Source organism: Myotis nattereri, assembly GCF_964212035.1.
Source record: "Myotis nattereri genome assembly, chromosome: 10".
In the NCBI taxonomy this organism is placed as follows: Eukaryota; Metazoa; Chordata; class Mammalia; order Chiroptera; family Vespertilionidae; genus Myotis; species Myotis nattereri.
Window position 1 is genome coordinate 38,868,826 of NC_138085.1, and position 15,646 is coordinate 38,884,471.

A 15,646-nucleotide genomic window follows, 5' to 3' on the forward strand; every position below is an offset into this window, starting at 1 on the left:
GGCAGGAAAAGAAGTGAGCTTAGTTGTTGGACATGCTAAGGTTCAAGGACCTTCAGGAAATCTGGTCACAGATATTGGAAGGCAATCAAACAGAAGGAGTCAGGAAGCAGGGCTATGACAGGCTAACTGGGAGTCATGCTTAAGTCATGATGTTAACGTCTTAGACAGGATAAGCGAGAAGAGAGCCCTAGGATATCACCCTCTAAGAGGAGAAGCTACTGAAGGCAACTCAGAAGATCAAGTCAGAGAGGATGTTGAAGCAAGAGAGGCTAGGGTGCCAGAAGTCAGTGCACAGAAACCCCAGCAGGAGCCATGGGGCTCAACCACTTAGAGTAGCTGTAGAGTAGAGCCACTACAGGGAAAACAGTCATGATGGAGCAAAGCTTCATGCCTCAGGCACCAAAAAGGTTATGCAGAGCAAAATAGAGTAAGGAGCCCTCAGAGGGCAACAGTCGAGGGTTAGAAACAGTGGAGGGGAGGGGAGAGGAGGGGAAACTATACTCTCTCTTGTGATTTGTGTTTGTGATAAGAATCCAAGCATGTTGGAACCAGGGAGTTTTGAGTTTGATCCCTGAATACATACTGGTAGTATGATCTTGGGCAAATTAACCTTCCTAAGCCTCAGGTTCCGCAGAGCAGTGCTGAGGCTTAAATGAGATAAACACAGAGCCCAGGTAGGGACTAGCCCAAGGCTAGCATTCAATACATGTTGGGGATAGCTCCTTATGAACTCTCAAGGGGCCATGTGCTTCAATTGCTGCCTGAGATGGAGAGATTATGAAATGGCATTTATTTCCTTGCAGTGGTTTCAGGAGGGAGAAACCAGGTTCGGGGCACAAGTCCTGGCACCAAATGGAGCAGCAAATAAGCCAGTCCTCTGTATTTCCAAGGGGAAATAAAAGTTGATAAAGAAGTCAAAATAGGAATGAAAATTTCCCTAAGAGTGTGGTAAATAAAACACTTTAAAACCAAAAGTCTGGTAGAAGTTGTGTCATGGATAACCTGAGAATGAGAATGAAGGGAGATGTTGTGGAGACAGTTATAAATATGTTGGCAGCATGGTTTGGGGTACGTGTGTGTGTAGACAATCATGAGTATTCTGCAAACAGTAACGGACTGATGTTAACCATGCAAGAACCCAATGATAGATAAAGCTAAAGGGTCCAAAACTTTCTAAGAGATCATCAAGGGTACTCAGCTACTCTGGAGCCTAGATTGCTGAGGAGCACACTGAGGATAGGATAGCAGAGGATCGCTGACACTAAGGGATTACAAAAGGGATCAGACACTTTGGGAGGAAATAGTGGGGTTTCAGGTGTACCAAGGAGCTTGCAACCGTGTTTCAAACACAGAGAAAGAACAGCAACCATCAGCTAATGAGGGCAAGAATCTTATCCTAGATTCTCTGGGACAGTCTCACTTCCAAGTATTTTGTTGTACTGTCCATATAATACAATATTCCTGAATGTGCAGTTTTTGGTGGATTATTACTGAATGGATCAAGTCAGTAGACTTTAAAATATACATTTGCTACTGGGAAAAGATGATGTGTGAAAGAGAAAGATGACCACAGTGTTGAGTTTAGGGAACAAGCTGGTTAGAACAAAACACTGGGTACAATTCAACCCGATGTTTAAAGATATGTATACATGTCTGCAGATGTAGCAACAATTGTTGAAGGAGCTATAGCTCTACAGTGTTAATGAAGTTTGTTTCTAACTAATGAAATAAGTTTTTTTCATTTTCTCTTGTACACTTCTTGTGTTCATTGAATGGTTTTTATAGTTAGCATCATTTAATTTTATAATCCAAAAAGTGGAGATATTTTCATTATGGTAATACAAAAAAAGATTAAAAGTTGAAAAAGATGAAGAATCACAATTATTTGTGGAAGTCAATCCACATCTCTACCTGCCCAGATGTAAGCCTGTGAGCACAGGCTTCCCAGATGTGTTAGAACATAACACTGACAGACTAGGGTAAGTGTCATGGCAATGAATATTTCACTCCCCTGGGGTTTCAAGTTTTCACTTTCTTATCAAAATGCTCAACTTGAGAGATTTACAATAGGAATTATCATTCATTAGCTTTAAAACAATTTTAACAGCCCTAGCAGGCTTAGCTCAGTGGATAGAACATTGGCCTGTGAACTTAAGAGTACTGGTTTCGATTCTGCTCAAGGGCACATGCCCTGGTTGCAGACTCGATCCCCAGTGGGGGACGTGCAGGAAGCAGCCAGTCGATGATTCTCTCTCATCATTGATGTTTCTATCCCCCTCTCCCTCTCCTTTCCTCTCTATAAATGAATAAAAATATATTTAAAAAACAATAGGATTTTAAACATATCCTGGCTTTCCTACCTCCACTTTCTTTTCTTCTCATGATCAGAGCTTTGCAGGTTAAACAGCTGCTACCCTAATAGTCTACATTTCCTTATCTAAGGACTGGGGCAGCTAGATAATTTTCTTTAAAAACACAGTCTATTATCAGGCCATAATTAGGTAGTTGGAGATGTGGCATTTACCTTTTCCTCTGTTGACCTGACCCTATAGCGGTCCTGTTTCAGTGTGTGAATGCTAGCCTTGGGGCAGATACACCTGGATTTAAGAAGGGGGCTGGCAGCACCCAGTGCATCTGGAACGTTTGCAGTGTTACTTGGAAGATGCAGGAACACAAGACACAATGAGACCAAAAGGAAATGATACAAACCAAGACAGGTTCCTAAAGAGAAAGAGCAAAGCTCCCTCCCTCTGCTCTTCTTGATAAAACCCCCTCTTTTTTTTAATAGGATGTGATAGGAAGACCAGCGATGACTGCTATCTCTAGCTTAGGTACCTGGGTGGGTAAGCACTCAGCAGAGGGGACACTGATAAAGGAGCAGGTTTGGGGAGGTGAGTGAAGATAATGCACTTTGGGACATGCTGATTTTGAGACTTCTATGGGACATTCAAATGGAGATGTCTGGAAGGAAGCTGGATGTGTGGTCTGTAGCTCCAGATAAGGTCTGGGAGGCATCAGAAGGCAGTGAAAACAGAATCCACAGGGCTGGTTGAGATCATAACCACACAGAATGAGAACAGAAGAGGATCCTGCATGGAAATCTAATGAGCCCCAACACTGATGAGCAGAAGACAAAGAAACGACAAAGGAGATTGGGAAGGAACTGCTGATGTTTTCTGCCAGGGGTGGGCAACCTTTTTGTGATTGCGTGTCAAAACCAGCAAAATCTCTGACTGAGAATTCTTCTACGTGCCAACCCTAATTTTTTGAGAACATGTTACGCCTACTTGATATCTCTTAAGGTGTACGTATGTGAAGAACCTTGAAGAAATAATAAAATTCATTCGAGCGACAAAAAAAGTATATAATGATGAAAAATACATTTATTTTTTAATGTATACATGTACACTGATAGTCCAACAGAAAACTTTATGACTCCATTTCATATTATCAGTGGGGCTTTTGCTGCTGCATCACTGATGACAGAGATTTTACATCAGATTTATATTTCGAGACCTTCAGAGATATGCACGAGCTACTACTTTCATCCGTCAGGCTACTGCTATTATGAGACTTAACAAAATTCATCACTGAGGACAAAGATTCACAAGCGTATGTGGATGAAAAAATAGGGAGTAATGTTGTTGCAACTTTTTAAAACAGAAAAAATTTTCTGGAATGGCATTTCAAGTCCACAATATTTCGTTTTAGACACTTCTCTCTGGTACTCTTGTATCTAATCACTGTTTTTCAATGTTTTCCAAGTCAACTCTAAGGTCAATAAATTTCTGCTTCCAAATTGACCTACTCTGAAATTCAATCAACTGCATTTCAAAGTCAGCCATGTCTATCCATGAAAACATTTGTAAGTTTAGTTCCTCCAGTTTCATGCTGTCTGGAAACTTCATGAATTTTGCTGTCTCTTCCAGTTCTCTGAATTTCACAAATCTGAGAAGAACTGCTCAATAGTTGACTCCATGATGTTTAAAAACAGCTTTTGAAGGCTTTGACAGTCTGTTCTGTCATCTTTAGGGAGGTCTTTGATGTGCCTCTTGAGGTTTGGGAAATATCTAAATCTCTCACCATCCACATCCCTCTTAAAGACTTCCAGTTTCTTTTCAAAAACCTTTATGTAACCAAACATCACATCAAGTGTCTTGCCAGTTCCTTGTAATTTAACATTTAAATCATTCAAAGGTTCACAAAAGTTGTAAATGGAAGATTATAAGAGAGGGTTTCACGTGCTAGCAAAAGTTAGTGGTGTGCCATGTTTGCCAAGCATGCCAGGGGTTGCCCAACCCAGTTTTAGACTAATGTGAATGCTACTCTCAAAATATTTTACAATATTTCCAAATCTGAACAGTGCAAATAGAGACAATGACATAATTTAGTTAATTTTATCTAACTGCAGTATACATAAATGTCATACTTGAAGACATGATTTTAAAGGCTTTTCCCGAAAGAAATACAAATGTCAATAAACAAATGAAAAGTTGTTCAGTCTCACTAACAGAGATATAAATAAAAAATACATCAAACTAGCCTTTAGAGGAAGTCACTGTTTGTATGCTTTATTACGTACATCACTTGGGACTGACAAGGATGCAGTGAGACAGGCCCTCTCACCACAGTTGGTTGAACTAAATAAAAATGAAGTTAGGTAAACCTATCGAGTACCATAAAAATCTTTACACCCTTTTTCCGTGCAAGTCTACTTTTTGGATTTACTCATATGCAATTAATGACATTTATGTGAAGAATTTATGTAAAAAGATGTATTCTACAGTATTATTCATAAAAACAATAGTTTTTAAATGTGAATGTGTAGTTTTATAGGAATAAATAAATTGTGCTATGCAATATTTATATGATGGAATAAATGTTAAGTAGTCTCTAGAAATCATGTTTTGAATAATTAATTTCTATAACAAGTAAATGTTTAGTATAAACTATTAAGTGAAATATGCATAATTTCAATTTATTATAAATACACACACAGACAGACACAAAAAAAGTAGTCTAAGATAATAGTAGTTACCTGGTATCATTGAATTGCAAATAAACCTTTCACTTTCTTCTTTAACATTTCTACATTTTCTCAACTTTCTACAATGCATATTGTAATTTTTATAATTTAAAATGTTATTTTATTATATTCTATTAATAAATATGATAGTCTAATAATATTTTCATTACTAAAACTTTTTATTTCAAAATACCTCTATTATCATTTAAGGACATTTTTATATCTCATAACTAGGAATTTTGGTTCTAGTTCCTATCTAATGTTGGTACTATTTCTATTTCACTGTTTTCAAAACAGAGGATAGCAGGGCATAATGGACCAACATTGTAACTTCCTTCTAAATACTGGCACCTATTTAGATCAAGAAAAATTTCAAATTCTAACCCTATAAAGTTTAGAACTTGAGAGAAAAATTTATATTGGTACTGACTATGACATGGAAATGAGACAGAAAGAGACATGGAGGTTGTATGTTAACTGTCCGAAGCTAGTCATTCTAAACAGTTAGAAAGTGATTTCTGATCACTTCCATCAATTATCAGATGAAAGCCAACATCATTATCTGGAAAAAAAGACAACTTCATTATTTGGAAAGAAAACTTGAAACCTTTTTGAAGATGTTACTCCTTTTTGAAATTTTCCTTTATCATGCAATGATCTCCTTTAAGAAATCTGTGCCCTTGAACCACATGCTAATGCAAATCCACTGGCTGACTGGAACACTGAGAAATTACAAGCAGAAGGTTTGAATGTACTTAAAGTTTACTGCTTGAAAAAAAGAAAGTATGTTAAATGATGATTTTAGATTGTTGCAATTGAGACATCATGTTGTTGATAAGCAATTATGTAGAATCAAGACACATTCACAGCCCTGGCTGGTGTAGCTCAGTTGACTGAGCGCCATCCCATGTACCAAATGGTCTCCGGTTTGATTCCCAGTCAGGGCACATGCCTGGGGTTGCAGGCTTAATCCCAGAAGCTGACTGATGTTTTTCTCTCACGTTGATGTTTCTCTCCCTCTCTCTTTCTTTCTCTCTAAAAATAAATCTAAAATCTTTTTTTTAAGAAATTTACAAATGGGAAATATCTGTAATACTCTCAATAATAAAATAAATTTTTTTATAAAGAGAGACATTCACAACCACTATCTTTCTTAATGTTCCCAATGACTGGCTCAGAATTTTACCACACATGCTTGATAAAAAGTCAAGAAAAATAAACCATCAATTAAATATTTCATTCAAATATGTTTGAGTATAAAAAAGGTCTCATCAATATCAACTATAGATGAATGATAGAAATGGAAACCCAACCCAAATATAGTATTTATCATATATATATATATATATATATATATATATATATATATATATATACTAATAAAAGAGAAACATGGTAATTGGCGTACGACCGCTACCCTTCCCATTGGCTAATCAGGGCAATATGCAAATTAACTGTCAGCCAAGATGGCGGCCGGCAGCCAGGCAGCTTGAAACTAACATGAGGCTTGCTTGCTTCAGTGACGGAGGACTCCAAGGTTTCCCGCCTGCCACTGCAGGCCTCTGAGCCTGCAGTTTCAAACATTGTAACAAATTCAGATGCTAAACAAAACTCCAGAAACCAGCTTTCAGCCGGCTGGGATCTCAGAGCTGGAGTTGATACAGAGTTTCGAGAACCGAAACAAACCAAATACCTTCTTTCAGGAGCAGATGCCTAAGAGCTGGAGCCTTAGAGCTAAAACTGGCCCAGAATAAAAAAGAAAAAAAGGAGCAGTTGGGAGCTTCAGTCCCAGCCTGAAAACAGCCCTCAGCCCTCACCCAGACTGGCCAGGCACCCCAGTGGGGACCCCCACCCTGAAGGGTGTGTGACCAGCTGCAAACAACCATCATCCCCTCATCCAGGCTGGCCAGGCACCCCAGTGGGGAACCCCACCCTGATCCAGGACACCCTTCAGGGCAAACCAGCCGGCCCCCACCCATGCACCAGGCCTCTATTCTATATAGTAAAAGGGTAATATGCCTCCCAGCACTGGGATCAGCATGACAGGGGGCAACGCCCAAACCCCCTGATCGCCCTGCGGCTCTGTGTGTGACAGGGGGTGGGGCCACAACCTCCCTACCCGCCCTGCCCTGTTCATGACAGGGGAAGGCGCCCCAACCCCCTGATCGGCCCTGCTCTGTGGGTGATAGAGGGCGGTGCCCCAACCCCCTCACCCCCCACGGGCCCTGCTCTGTGTGTGATGGGGTAGAGCCATAACCTCCCCATCGGCCCTGCCCTGAGTGTGACAGTGGCAGCGCCCCAACACCCTGATCGGCCCTGCTCTGTGGGTGATAGAGGGCAGTGCCCCAACCCCCTGATCCGCCCTGCTCTGTGTGTGACAGGGGGCGGTGTGCCAACTCCCCTATCGGCCCTACTCTGTGAGTGACAGGGGGGAGTTCCTCAACCCCCTGATGGGCCCTGCTCTGTGCGTGACAGGGGGGAGCTCCCCAACCCCCTGATCGGCCCTGCTCTGTGCATGACAGGGAGTGGCACCACAACCTCCCCATCGACTCTGCCTTGAGTGTGACAGGGGGCGGTGCCCCAACCCCCCAATCGGCCCTACCCTGAGCATGACTGAGGGTGGCATCGCAACCTCCCAATCTCCCTGCTCTGTGCATGACAGGGGGCGGCGCCCCAACCCCCCAATGGGCCCTGCTCTGAGCCCAACCAGGGGCTGCACCTAGGGATTGGGCCTGCCCTCTGCCACCCGGGAGCAGGCCTAAGCCAGCAGGTCGTTATCTCCCAAGGGGTACCAGACTGCGAGAGGGCACAGGACGGGCTGAGGGACCCCCCCCCCCAAGTGCACAAATTTTTGTGCACTGGGCCTCTAATATATATATATATATATATATATATATATATATATATATATATATATAGTTATGTTCACTTTCAAAACATTTGGTTTTTTCTTTCAGAAAAAGGAAGCCCTTAATTATCTCACTAAAATTTATTTAATTTGTATAGCTTTTATGACTTTTCCTATGAAGTCCTAAATAAGAAAAAATTTATTGTTAGATCTTACATTCCAATTTTTTTCATAAAATATTACGCAAAAGTATAGATAAAAATTAACTTTATAACAAAGTTCACAGCTAAAGTCAGTGAAGAAAGAAAAAACAGTATATTGAATGAGTCAACTGATTAGCTAGTTGGGAAAAATTAATTTAGGTCTCCATCTCATGTCATTCATCAAAATAAGTTTTAAAAAACTCAAAATCTTAAGTGTTTGTGGAAAAAATTTTAAGAAAAAGATTTTTATCTGCTCTTTAACTGAAGAAGGACTTCGCTTAAAAAATGTAATTAGAAAAGAAAATATGTAGATTGAAACCTTAATATCCTACCTGGTAAATGACCCCAAAAAATAAGCAGAGGTCTTCTGAGAGAAGAAATAAAAATAGTACTAAAACATAAAAAATGTTCAACTTCACTAATATTTAAAAATATACAAATTAAAACAAGGTAATATTTTTAATCTCAACAATATTTTTTCCCTTTTTTTAGACTAGTTTATTGGTTTTGAGACAGAGAGAGAGAGAGCAGAGAGAGAGAGAGAGAGAGAGAGAGAGAGAGAGAGAGAGAAACATCGATGTGAGAGCACATTGATTGCCTTCAGCACAACCCCACTGGGTATCCAGCCTGCAACTGAGGCATGTGCCCTTCACCACGAATCCAATCCATAACCTCCTGGTGCACAAGATGACACCCAACCAACTGAGCCACATCAGTCAGGACTCAAAGATCTTTTAAAGTGACAACAATATATTTTGGTGAAATTTATGTGAGAAAAAAAGCACTCTCGTTTACTGCTGATTTTGGGTGTAAATTGGTACACTCTTTCTAAAAACCCAATTAGCAACAGATAATGAGCCATAAAATGCTCACACCCTTTGATATAGTAATCTCTTCCCAGAAATCTTTGGGAGATGATCTAAAACAAGGACAAATATTTATACAAAAATGTTCATTACAGAATTAATGGATAATAGCAAAAACTTAAACTAAATAAAATTAATTTATAGAAATTATTTGGAGTTGCTTCATTAAAATACTGTATGCTTACAGGATGAGTAATAGCATGATGTCATTAAAAATTCTCTTTACAAAGAATTTTTAAATTATACAGAAATGCCTATGATATAAAGTTACATAACAGAATTCAAAATTATACCCATGTAGCATGACATTTAAAAGTTTTCTAATATACACACACATACAATTTCTACTAACCCGCTTGTTTTACACTATCATGAGAAAATGGCTAGATCCTCACTGAATTTGAAGGGTGCATGTGGAGTCCTCTAATCTAAAATATACGCTTTGTGGGGCACAAACAATTCACTTTGTGGCTACCGAGGAATTAAGCAGTCACTCTCCAGAAAAGATTTGTACATAAACTGTGAAAGAACCACTCAACACATGAACAACTGTATATGGCTTGTTCAAAGAAAGTTAACAGCAGGAACTTACTGAATAGTCATTACTGACTCATCTGAGCTACAAAGGACTGGCCAGTAAAATATGCGCTTGCAAACACATTACAACAGGCTAAAAGAAAACATCTTAAAATATTAACAGTGGTTTTCTGGGTAGATACTCCAGATCTTTGCTAATATATTAGCCACTATACACATGTGACTACTTACATTTAAACTGAAATTAAACACAACCAAAAACCCTTTTCTTTAGTCGTACTAGTCATATCTCAAGAGCTCAATAGCCACATGTAGCTAGTGGCTACTTTAGGACAGCAAAGATACAGAGCATTCCTATCATCACACAAAGTTCTTTAGAACTGTTCTGTTCTAGAAGACTTCATATATTCTTTATACTTTTTCCAAGTGTATTACAATATGCATTGTAGCAGAGTCCTCTTATGAACAGAAATAAAATGGCTGGGGGTGGGGAGGAGGAATGAGGTTAGCAGAGGAAACACATTAGAGGTGCAGAGAACATATTCTCTAGGGAGAACCCAGGGAAATAATACTCTGGAAGAAAGCAGGACACGGGCACGCTGGGGAGGAATAGGAAAGGCTGGAAAGAGACATGGGAATAATAGACATTCCTAGGAAACGAAAGAAAGGACACAGAAATTCCAACAGCAGGGGTGGGGAAGGCAGCAATTATAGCAAGAAGTCACAGGTTCTTATCTCTCCCACTCACCAGCCATTACAGCTGCTGACCGCTGAGCTGGTCCAAATGGACATTTCCCCCGGCCACTCTCAATTCTTTCAACTTGCTGGAAACTGGACACGGCCTACAGACCAGAAGGGGTCAATTGGTTTAGGGGTCATAGGGTTCCTGATGAAAATCACAAAGATGTTCAGATGAAGGAAAAGCCCAGTTTCCATTCCTGTGCTACCATCCCCATATTCCCAGTCTGTTACTCGTGATTCCCCTGCCCAATCCTGCATTTCCCATCTCTGCCATACCTTTTTCATCAGTTTATTCTCCTTCCTTCAATCCCCTAATATCCAACCACCACATGCTCTAATGAAGGAGCAGCTAAGATGGCCCTACATGACACAGAGAGGCTGAATGGCAGATCTTTCCTCTGAAATACTGAATTGTAGGGTTTACAACTGGCTGGAATATGTGCTACAGGATAAGGAGGACAAGAGTAGGACTGCTGAAGTCTGAAGCCCTTCAGAGGATAAAGAAGAAACTGGGACAGGACCATCTGAAGCCCAGGAATCTAAGGAGAAGGGCCATCCTTTACCCACACCCACCCCAAGGATAAAAGATAGCACCAGAGCCAAGGTTACAGAGAAGGGAGAAGAGAATCTGCTTCAGCTCAAGTCAGAATCTGAGGATTTGCGGATTTAATGCCTTCCTCATCCAGAGACTCCAAGTGGAATGACGTGGGTGTGGGCGAAGGGTGTAAGAGCCAGCCAGAAGTTATCTTAGCTAGGCATCATACACTAGGAGAGGCTTCAAAACAACAAAAAGTAGAAATCAAGGATGATTCAACCTAGGGCTAATAGGAAATGTTAACCGTGGCTGGTTGGGAATCAATGTTATGGCATGGAAGTGTCAGGATATCTCTGGCTCACAAACCAGTGTGGACAGATGGTGTTGCTGGAGCCTAATAACCTGGACGGTAGTTGCAGCTGCAATGCAGATATATGTTCCCTGAATATAAGTACACTCCTGGCCCATATTGACTGCTTGTGTATTTGCTATAATTGGCAAACACTATTTTATTTTATGGAGAGAGACTTGGACAAGGCCTGTTAAAATCAGATGTCATATGAGATTCTCAAAAGTGAATACTGGGTCAAAGAGTTTTCTGGAATGGAGGACTAAGCACCTTACCTGTATGGCAGTGGGAGCATCCTAGTCTGAGGAGAAAGATGACAGTTCAGTAAGAGATTACCAAGTTGTGTGGGCACTTTAGGGACATGGTTAAAATCTGCTATGTCCCTTCTTACTCAAGTATGGCAGTAACCCCCTTTCTGCCACACTGCCTACCATCATCCTCAATTTACTCTACATATCCACCCCAGAATAATATTCCTACTCTATCAGTCACTGATTTGACTAATTTTTGAGCAAGAGAATGACAAAATGGCTCACCATTGCCTGGGATAGAAGTTCTTTAGCCCAAATTACTTATTCTCTAATACTTCTTAAAAGGAACTCTTTTTTCTAACCAAACCTGGATCACCTGTTATTCCTAGAAAACAAATTATGTTTTCCCATCTCTATGCCAGAAACTACTCCCTTACATTTCACCAAGGACAGAAAAGATGAGCCTTTTCTCAATTCTCATTCTCTTTAATCTTTAGTAACTTTGTGCTACTTTTGACTCACTCTCCCCCTTGAAATATTTTATTTCTTGACTTTCTTCAAATTATACCTTCCTAGAGTTGCTCCTCCTATATAATTGTTGTTTCTCTATCTCCTCTGTTTCTTTCTCTTCTTCTTTCTAGCCCCTAACTATGAATCCTAAAAAACATATCCTTAGTCCTTTTCACATATGCTTTAATTATGTTGTCAGCCAGACCTATGAAAATCATTCCCCAAACTCTCCAAGTCTGAGGTCTTCCAATTCTAGTCCACGTTTGCACTTGACTGCTGGACTTCCTCACAGAGATGGCTTATCAGGCCCTTCAAATTCATCAAAACTAGTCCTCTTCCAGTTTCTCCAAATAGAATCATTACGTCATCTAGTTTTATAGCCTTTGAGCAAGTGAGCCTCCTATTAACTAAACAGGTTATGATTACTGTATGGTCAAAATTGCATTTAATAGGGTCTCAAAGCGGCCAGACCATTCTATTGCATTCTTTCTCTGAATATTTAGCTTCTTTATTGTATCATCATTGGGTGAATGAGCACATCAGTTATGGTGAAGGCAAGTCCCAGAGCTAGGTAGGAAGGCTCTCACTGAGCTGTGGGGCTGGAATCCATCCTTCTGTCTTGGCAAAGGGCCTTTCCCAGGTGGTTGAGGTGCGAGTGGGGGTGGGGAGAGATGGTCCGTGTTACATGAAACAGGTCAACTGTCACAAGAAATTGAAGTCAGGTAAGGTCTTCTATACTGCAGGTTGGATTAAGGGTGGGAGTAGTGAAGCAAAGCCAGACAAACCTGGGTTTGAATCTTGGCTCTGCCTCTGCTAGATATGTCATATTAGACATGGTACCTAACTTTTCTGAACTTAGGTTCCACTGACTGGAAAATGGAAGGAAATAATACCTAAATATTATAATGGGGTAATGAGAATTAAACTCAATCCTGAATGTCAAATACCCAGTACCAAGTCTGGGATAAAGAAGATACTCAATTCAATGTGAAGTCTTGTTGTAATGTAAGTCTAACATTTTTCTCTGTTAAATGCTGGAGTTCCCTCAACAAAACAAATTAAAACATTGACCTCCAAAAGCTAATGAGCTATCACTGAAGGGCAGCACTCCACGTTACTGGAACTGATCGGTCCAGTGCTTGAACTTCCTTTTGTAAGAACCTTCATTTCTCTGAGCAAGCTGTTGTGTCTGGAGCAGCTAGCTAGTCAAAGCTCTCAGAAAATAGTTATGAATAGTCTCAAAGTCATCAGTCTGGAACATGGGAATCTCAGAATTAAGGATAAGACAAGAACTTGCTTAAGGAGATGGGCATGGGCAGACAGGATAAGAGAGGCCAGTAAAAGCAGAAGAGAAGAACTAGAAAGTCTAGAGGGCAATCTTGGTATGTGGTATGAAGGGTTAACACAGCTGATCTTTCTGTGCTCTATATTCTCCTAAAACAAGCCTCGACAAAACGACAGTCCTTCCTTTCATGAGCCTGCTAGATAGAAGGTACAGAAAAAGAGCTGAAAGTCATGGGGCTGCAGAACACAGACCCCTGATTTTGCTCTGGGTGCTGATGTTCCTTGAGAATGGCCAGGGGTCCAAGTCACGCCAACCCTGACAGGTATGTCCAGAGCATTTTTCTGTCTGGATACCTAATATCCATTAGGGTCCCACCTCAGAGAGCCAAGGAAGAATGGAAGACCCTGGGAGACTAGCTGGGAGTAAGTCTATTTTCTGTAAGCCATTGTTGATATTCATACGCATGGGCTCCCTGAGCCTGCACAGACTCAAAAAGGACAAATATGACAATGACAATTCTACTGCTACTTTGTGATTTTTGTGAGGACTATAGGAAAACTAGAAACTCAATATTACCAGATAAAATATAGAGGTTTTCATACCACTTGCCCTAGGAAACTTTCCCAGGATGACAAGATGAGGGAGCTATCCACACCCAGCAGGGAGCCTATCATTTGCATTATGAAAAGGAGTGGGCATAAGCCCAAGGGCAGCCCACAGGGACTGGCTATATATCGAGTATATACAATTATAATGGTATCCCAAAATTCACGCAAGAAGTAATTTTGATAGAAAACACAGGTTTGTAATTAAAAATTGTAAATTTTTTATTGATTCATAAGGTATACAGTGTAGGTTTATGTATGGAATAGGACATCGGGTAAATGGCCTCCAAGGCTTTGCTGGCAAATATGTAAAGCCATGATCTTCTTTGGTCTTCATTGTCCCTGCTCCTGGGCCATAATTGGTACTTGGCAATGCTTATCAAATTGAAGGGATTGAAATCAAAGGGCAACAGATATTAGAATCTAATTTAATAAACTAAGTAAAATAAGGCTTTTATTTTTTTGTTGTTACTGTTGTTAATGCTCACCCAAAATTCAAATCATGCGTGAATTTGGGGACACCATTTAGCATTCTAAGCCAGAGATATGAGGATGGCCTTTAACAGAGAGAGGTCTGGATATACACACTAACTAGATCCATGGTGGCAAGGATTACTGAAGATTGCAGAAGGTGAAGTCAAGATTGAAGTTAAATTCAGGGTCAGGAAAAGAATTCATTGCACTCACTCCTATTGATTCATGGAGTAGGAAGGGAAGTCATTGGAATCAAAGGATGTGTGAGGCTTTCAACTCATCCTCGGGCCTTGTCACAAAGGTGAGCTACCAGAGGACCAATGACTGACTACTGGATAACTGATGGGAAAAGATGAGGATTCAAAAACATCAAGACCCTTCCCTGAGATATCACAGTCCCAGGGACTTTTGTCGCCAGGACCAGCCTAGATGTGACTAAGGGTAAATATGTACCAAGCCTGCCAGGGTGTGAGGGTGGAAATGCCAGGGCTTCAGCGGCAATGAACAGGACCTGGAAGAAAACATGGCTGACAGAGCAGCCACTTGAAGGCAAGATCGATCCAGAGTATGGTGCCAGCAGATGCTACTTAGTGGGCAGTGACCTCAGAAGCTCATGAGAGGAGAGGGTCACAAACCACATACAGTGAAATTGGCAGTAAATATGGGAGAAGGTTTTGAGAGTTACATGCCAGAGGAAGGGAGGAAGAAACAGGCATGGACAGTGCTGATTAAGAAATGGACTCAGAAAAAAAATAAAGAAATGGACCCAGGCTCCTGGACAAAACATACATAGGACAAGGGAAATGTGAGTTACTAGCTCTGAAGTTTCTCCTGGATTTCTCCTCTCCCCAGCTCAGCTAGAATCCATAACTTCCTTCACTGTCCCTCTACATCTTCCTTTAGACTTTGGATAACTTACCTTCTACAGGCAACTTCCCTCCCCACCCTTTCCTACCTCCTCCAGTAGCAAAGGCTCCACCCAGTGAGGACATCTCTCACCCCCAATGCTTATCATGCACATCGGTTGCCCTAAGCATGCCCCCATCATGGTCACTCACAGATGACCCTTCCCATCCTCCCACCCCTGTCACTCACAATAACCCCGAACTTCGGATCAAAAGCGAAGGTGCCACAAGTGAGGAGGTGAGAGTCATTGGCAATGGCGAGAATCTGGACAAAATTGTGACATTCATCCTGGGGGTCAGAGATGGTTAGAGAGAATCAGAAGCAGCACGTACAAGGAAAGGTAGGGTACTGTCATGCCAGTTAGATGCAGCTCAGGGTCAGTAATTATGGGTAATGGTATGGTGTTAGAGTTCCTGCCTGGGCCCATTGGGATGGCAGCACTGCAGGGGACTGACAGAGTCAGGGCTGGGCCAACATTTCAATTGACACTCAGGACAGGGCCCAGATTTA

At 41.0% G+C, this 15,646-nt stretch overlaps 1 protein-coding gene across 1 annotated transcript in view; it reads right to left on the minus strand.

The window, feature by feature from the left end:
- LOC308526075 (semaphorin-4F-like) overlaps nt 1-15,646 on the minus strand; it is a gene marked incomplete at its 3' end in the record, with an annotated part of 34,819 nt that overhangs the window by 8,222 nt on the left and 10,951 nt on the right. Inside the window, 2 exon segments of the mRNA XM_081101045.1 lie at nt 10,229-10,322; nt 15,326-15,424. Of these exon segments, the coding sequence (XP_080957171.1) occupies nt 10,229-10,322; nt 15,326-15,424 (193 nt within the window).